The following is a 6,502-nucleotide window of genomic DNA, read 5'->3' on the forward strand; positions in this document are numbered from 1 at the left end:
CTTTTAAATAATTTAAAAGCAATTAAATTCACTGCCATTCAAAAATCCTCTCCTATGGCCTCATGGGATAGTAAAACATCCATTGGATTAGAACTTCAGAATATCAGTGGTAGTAGGTTATCTACGTACTTTTTCCATCTACCTATTGTTAATGTTTTCACACTGGTTTTCTACCTATTATAGTAGTAGGGAAGTAAGGATACTCAGAAGAAGCCTCGCAGTTTAGTTTTATTGACAGCTTTCTCTAGGTTGTTATATGCACAGCTTTTGCAATTGGTGCCCTTTATTGACATCTAGTGGCTCACCGCAGTCATTGCATTCAGATAATGTAATTAAATGCAGAGGGGAAAAAAAAAAAAAAAAAAAAAAAAAAAATAATAATAAATCCAAATTAAATGAGCACTCTTAAAAGAAACTACCATTTATCACTTTATTGATAACATTGACAAAATACCCCAAGTATTTACACACTACATTGAATGTTTTGCAGATAAGAAAGTCACTTGAATCATTTGAGATCTAAAAATGCCATGTTTATTTCAAATCACAGTGTCACCTATACATAAAAAAAAAAAAAAAATTATAACAATTGAAGGTGCAAATAAGAGCTTTCCCCAGCATTTGATCACTTGCGTCTGGTTAAAGCTGAAAACGTCCCTAGACTCTCCACACATAAAATTATAAATGTAATCATTCAAAATTACACAAATAATAATATAACCGCATATCACAAACATCCTTTCAACAACGCAGGAAGCTTATGTGGCCGAACAGAGAAAGAAACCTTAAATCTATCCACAAATTGTGCATTTTGAAAGCTGGGAGAGTAGAAAATAATAATAAAAAAAAAAAAAAAAAAAGAACTTTTAAGTCAACAGCCATACAGAAACACACCACTTTAAATAGTTTTAAAAAGAGTATGTACTGCTACCACTTTGTTTATTGTCGAACGGTGTGGAAATATTTTGCTTTTGCCAATGCAGTTTAATAGCAAGCTGTAACAGGACCACCAGCAAACCCAGCATTGAGAGAGTTTGGTTGTCTAAAGTCAGAGCTTGCATGCATTGGGCTTATCTACTGGTGATCAGTGTATAGCAGCCTTGACACCAAGACCTCTTAGACCCAGACTTAAACTAATTGGCAGTGAACAAATAACTTACTGCTCAATTAGGAGAAACAAGTTCTTTAGTCATCGTCATCATCGTCATCCTCTTCTTCCTCCTCCTCCTCGTCTTCATCTTCATCATCATCATCCTCAACCTTGGGTTTGGATTTGGCAGATGATGCTCCTCCACTTCCTTTTCCCTTTCCTCTGTAGTCCGCCATATCCTGAGAAAGCAAAATGACGACATGAGGAATTTAGAATGACAAATGGGCGTGCACACACACACACACACGTTCAAAAGTTTGAGGTCGGTAAGATTTAGGTTGTGAAGGAAAGGGGAGGGAAAAAAAAAAAAAAAAAAAAAAAAAAAAAAGAAAGTCTCGTGCTCATCATGGCTGCATTTGATCAAATACAGGAAAAACAGCAATATTGTGAAACATTACAATTTAAAACTGTTTTCTGTTGTAATATATTTTACAATGTAATTTATTCCTGCGATGGTAAAGCTGAATCAACAACAACAACCCGTTAAAACCTGTCACGCAAAATATTAAATGGCACAACTGTTTGACATTAATAATACGATACATTTCTTGAGCAGGAAATTAGCATATTAGTCGACAAGAGACTTAGTTGACCAAAATTTGATTAGTTGCAGAGAAGAAAAAAAAATAAATAAATAAAACGCTCCACAGGAAGTTGCAAAGTCAGGCAGTTCATGAGGGACAGATCATTAACAGGGGATCCTTAGGCTAATTATGTCAGACAGGAAATCCAGATGTTCACCTATCATCCGTCAGCCTTAAATATGACATCATTTGAAACATGCATGTAGATGCAACTTTACTTGGCCACTCACGTTAACATTAACCCCCTTACTGCACACCCCCCATTTTGGCAAGTGGGGCATAAATGACATACCCAAAATAAAAAGGTTGCTGCTCATAATATTGACAGCTCTAGGCCAAATGAGAAAGAGCTGAGATCATAACTGACGTAAAGCAGGAAGAGGAAAGACAGAGCTCGCTCTGAATGCTTTCAGCTCTTCAGTCCGCATAATTCAGTGGGACGTGATTAGAAATGGTATTCTGTATGAACAAATATTTTGCAAACATGTGAGAATAAATCTATTTCTCCAAATATGTGCATGTTTGGACAAATATCAATGCTGGAGACTTTAATCTTTCTAATGATACACAGTTTGTCCCAAACAAGAGTGTTGTAACATGCAGGGAGTGTTGAACAACAATAATCTGGGGGGAGATTGGTAAGAATTATTTTATTTATAATTATTATTATAGGCTTAAATTAAAATAATCTGACAGTGAGACTTGGTAACCACAGGTAAAACCATACATGGCTACTCATTACCATTGTCAAATTATATTACATTACATTATATAGACCTATTTAAAAAAAAAAAAAAAAAAAAACACACCCAAACACAGGTAAAAACTACACACACCTTCACAAAGAAATGAATTATATATTCCCCTACTCACCTAATAAATATATTGCAATAAAAATGGCTGTAACATAGTATTCAATATAAATATTCCACATTTCCACAAACCATGGTAAATTACTAGAGTTCATTCATGGTAAATGTAAGGGTGGCGATTTTGGGATTTAAAAGTCTAACGTCATTCATGGCACAATTTCTCGTTTTCCTCTTTTTGGGAATGTTGAGGCCGTTTCATCCGATTTAAAACTAGTTTAATCGTGATTTGATTTGTGGTTTGTAACAGAGAGGCGTGTCGAATAGAAACTTCTCACTGGATGTTGCAACGCTGTTCAATAATGGTGTCCGGGACTGGAAATAAAACGCAGCTCCTTTAAGCTTTTGTTCCGTTATCCACTGGGCTGTGCTGCGTAGTTCAATGTAAACTAGTGAAACACATGAAAACAGGAACATTTGTTCTGTATTTGTTGTTACTGACCGAGAAACAACTTCAGATGATTCAGTGACAGAGCAGTCCGAACAAATCCATATAGTTTGAGATCGTTATGCAAACGCATTTGGCGAATTAATGGAAAAAGAAATAATCGAGCTAAAGAATGATTAATTCACAAATGATTGTTATCGTTGGTTCAGTCGACAGCAATACGGGACACATAATAACTGCTGAAACATTCACACGGAAAACGTTTCTCAGGTCAGTCGGAGGAGCGTGCATTGTACGAACAGTACGTATACAGCTGTACAGATCCAGGCGCCACTGTGGCCATGTATCTAACCACATTTAGCCGCACCACCAAGAAAAGAGGAGGGAGGGAGGTTGGGGTGCCCTTGGGCCGGATGAAGATGATTGGCGGGCTGTACATTTATGCCCCCAGTAAATATTTAAGTAATTAAGTTAATATAAATTAGTTGACTAATGGCTTAAGTGAACGAATACTAATCGACTACAAAAATCTTTTGTCGGGGGCAGCCCCAGATCATTCATTCTTTAACCACTATCCAAACTGTATAGAGGACAACATTTGTGAGGTCATTCTCCACCTTCTGATACTTGTCCTTCAGTTTGTTGGCCTTGGATAGGAAAGGCTGCTTCTCAGAATCAGACAGATTGTTCCACATTTCTCCAAGTTTCTTGGCTACATCTCCAATGCCCAGGCTGGGGTTCTCAGCCTTGATATTGGGCCTTTGCTCTGAACAGAATAGGAAAAATCCAGACCTGAAAAGGCAGAGACTAACATTTAAGTAACTGAACCACATAGGACCATATTTCTAGAGCTCATTTCAGTGATTCTGGATGGAATAAAGGACAGAAAACATACGGTGGCCGCCTTGGAGCATTAGGATCCTTCTTCTGCTTCCGACCTTTTTTTCCTGGATTGTAGTGCATCATTTCCTGGTCATAACGGGCCTTGTCCTGTTTGGCCAGGTCTTCAAATTTAGTCTTCTCTTTTGGTGACATAGTCTGCAACAAATGACAGTCGTTCAAGATCCTAGCAGTAGCCTTGTTATGCTTTTTGCATTGATTTCAGGATACAGACACCTACAGATAGGAATAATCTACTTACTTTCCATCTCTCAGAGCACTTCTTGGAAAATTCTGAGAAGTTAACCGTGACACCAGGGTTCTTCTTGTTGTGCTCTTCACGACACGTCTTCACAAAATAGGCATAGGCCGACATCTTGCCCTTGGGCTTCCCTGGATCACCCTTTGCCATTATTATGAAGCTACTCAAATATCACCACACCTAGAAGTACACAGAATTTATTAAAAAAAAACAAAAAAAAAAACAAACAAAAAAAAAACAACAACACACACCACACACTAAAACAAGCATGTATAATACTGAGAGGACCGAAAATGATTAAGTGCCACAGTTTCACTGCACATAAATGCATCTTTTCATTCAACATTACATATGGGACGTCAGATCCCTAAAGACTTTTTCTCAGCAGTTTAATGCACCAGTAAATCAAAATTGACAATTATTATCATTATTTTTTTTTTTAAATGGAATATTGCAGTATTTAAAAAAAAAAAAAAAGAAAAAAAAAAAAAAAGATTCATTCATGCACTTTTTTTATTACTTCATGTGCCCTCGTAACCATAGGAAGATTGACTATTACGTCATCCGCAGTGCTTCATGGGAGTGGATAGGTGCTAAAGAGTTCTTTTGGTGCAATTTCTTTCGATACTCTGATTGGTGGACATTTTTTGCAGAAACATGAGTAATATTTATCACCAGGAATTCTGCTGTTAATTTTTATTAAAAAAATAAAATACAAATAATAATATTATTATTATTATTATTATTATTTTTATTGAAATATGCCATCAATTGCCACCCTCGTTGCTCACAGTAGTTATGTCTTTAAAGATTAATAAGCTATTCTAAAGAAAAGAAAAAAAAAAAAATTACTTTATAGAGAAAACTAATGGGATTTTTACTTCCAGAATCCGATTTTTTTTTTTTTTTTTTAATATATATATATATATATATATATATAAAAACTTCTGTTCTGCACGTCGCCCGAGGTGCCATCAAGCACTGTTGTTTATTTTTCGTGTTGTGAAGTGCAAATTGATGACAGAAACTAAATTTTATTTTTAACCGTAATGCTGCAATTTACTGATTATTTCCCAAATAAGATGCTATTTGAAGCCTAGATTAAAAGCAGACAATGTGTGAAGACAGCGAATGACTAGCCGCGTCTACTCAATCAGACGCCATTCATTAAAATGGCCTCTATCAGCGGCGAGGAACAATGACTTGCAACCCCATTTTCATAAGAGACACTACGAGGGCTTAGTTTAGCTAGCAACTTTTCAAAGCCGACATTTCAAAAGTCGTTTATTTAACACAATGTACAGCGAGGTCAGCTTTTGCAAAGTTCTACCAGTTCCACACTGCACTGCAAATCACGAATCCTACTAACGTGAAGGATAAGGGCATGAATATTAATTACGCACCGTGACGTTCGCCCCACATTGCTAACTGATTGGTTGCCATGCAGACGCATTAGGTGGGCGTTAGGGGCACTGCGAATTAACGAATCATACTATAGTGAAGGCGTTCGTTGTGAATATTAAGTTAGGTCACGCTGTAGAGACTTAACGCAGCAACGTCAGCGAATTAATTAATATTCATGAGCCAACCCTTCACCATAGTAGGATTCGCAAATTCGCGCCCGGCACAAACCCGTTTGCAACAAAGGCAGAGTCAAACCAGCCATGACTGGCATTGGCCGTTAACAGCGCTTTAACAGCTCAATGCACCCTATAACCAGTAAATATACAACAAAATTAAACTATTACGCAGCAAACACAGCGATGAAACACTAAGCACTTCACGACAGCCTTTCAGGCCATTTAGCCGCCCGTTGTTTGTTTGAAGCAGATTTTTTACATAGCCAGCCATTTTAAACGCATGTTCGTCACTCAACTTCGGTTTAACCGACAAAAATGTAGTTTTAATAGACTGTAAAGAAAGCAAAATAGTTTAGAAAGAAAAAAATACACACCACCGTTAACATTTCGCTGTAAATCAGTTTATACAAGAAAAAAAATGGTTAGTTATACATAAAGTATCGTTTGCGTAGCAAAAAAAGAACTTCAATCATTAAGATAATATTTTAAAGAGAACATTTGGCCACAATTAATAGTTTAAAATGGAAAGCTTTATAGATACCTTGTTTTAATGTTTGTCCTGTCGTCTGTTCTCCTCAGTCACACTAACGGCCTCGCGCTTCCTCTCTATAGAAGACCACACAGCCTCGCGCTAGCTCACTACGAGACCTGCCTGATTGGTTAGTCCCGGCGCGCATTTAAAACAGCCTCCACAACTGTGGATTGGTCAAAAGATCTTACATATTCATAACCCGCGTGCCGTCATTGGACAGAAGCCTAAGACACACCCCATTATTCAAAAACAAGGCGG

The 6,502-nt window shown here is 37.0% G+C and overlaps 1 protein-coding gene across 1 annotated transcript; it reads right to left on the reverse strand.

The window, feature by feature from the left end:
* Nucleotides 1–416: 416 nt before the first annotated feature.
* hmgb3b (high mobility group box 3b) lies at nucleotides 417–6,414 on the reverse strand. The gene is made up of 5 exons (XM_051877970.1): nucleotides 6,254–6,414; nucleotides 4,133–4,312; nucleotides 3,887–4,029; nucleotides 3,609–3,783; nucleotides 417–1,329 (listed from the first exon to the last, which is right to left on the reverse strand). Exons 2-5 carry the CDS (start codon nucleotides 4,280–4,282, stop codon nucleotides 1,186–1,188), a joined length of 612 nt encoding a protein of 203 aa, XP_051733930.1. The 5' UTR covers nucleotides 4,283–4,312; nucleotides 6,254–6,414; the 3' UTR covers nucleotides 417–1,185.
* Between the last annotated feature and the right edge of the window lie 88 nt (nucleotides 6,415–6,502).

The sequence above is a fragment of the Ctenopharyngodon idella genome, chromosome 21 (genome assembly GCF_019924925.1).
Source record: "Ctenopharyngodon idella isolate HZGC_01 chromosome 21, HZGC01, whole genome shotgun sequence".
Taxonomy (NCBI): Eukaryota; Metazoa; Chordata; class Actinopteri; order Cypriniformes; family Xenocyprididae; genus Ctenopharyngodon; species Ctenopharyngodon idella.

Bases quoted from the DNA above. Each gene is read 5' to 3' on its own strand.
- hmgb3b (XM_051877970.1), bottom strand. From the start codon at position 4,282: ATGGCAAAGGGTGATCCAGGGAAGCCCAAGGGCAAGATGTCGGCCTAT. The intron at 4,030-4,132 runs GTAAGTAGATTA...CATTTGTTGCAG, and splicing joins AGTGCTCTGAGAGATGGAAA to ACTATGTCACCAAAAGAGAA. The intron at 1,330-3,608 runs GTGGAGAATGAC...TTGCTTTCTCAG, and splicing joins TGAAGGACAAGTATCAGAAG to GATATGGCGGACTACAGAGG.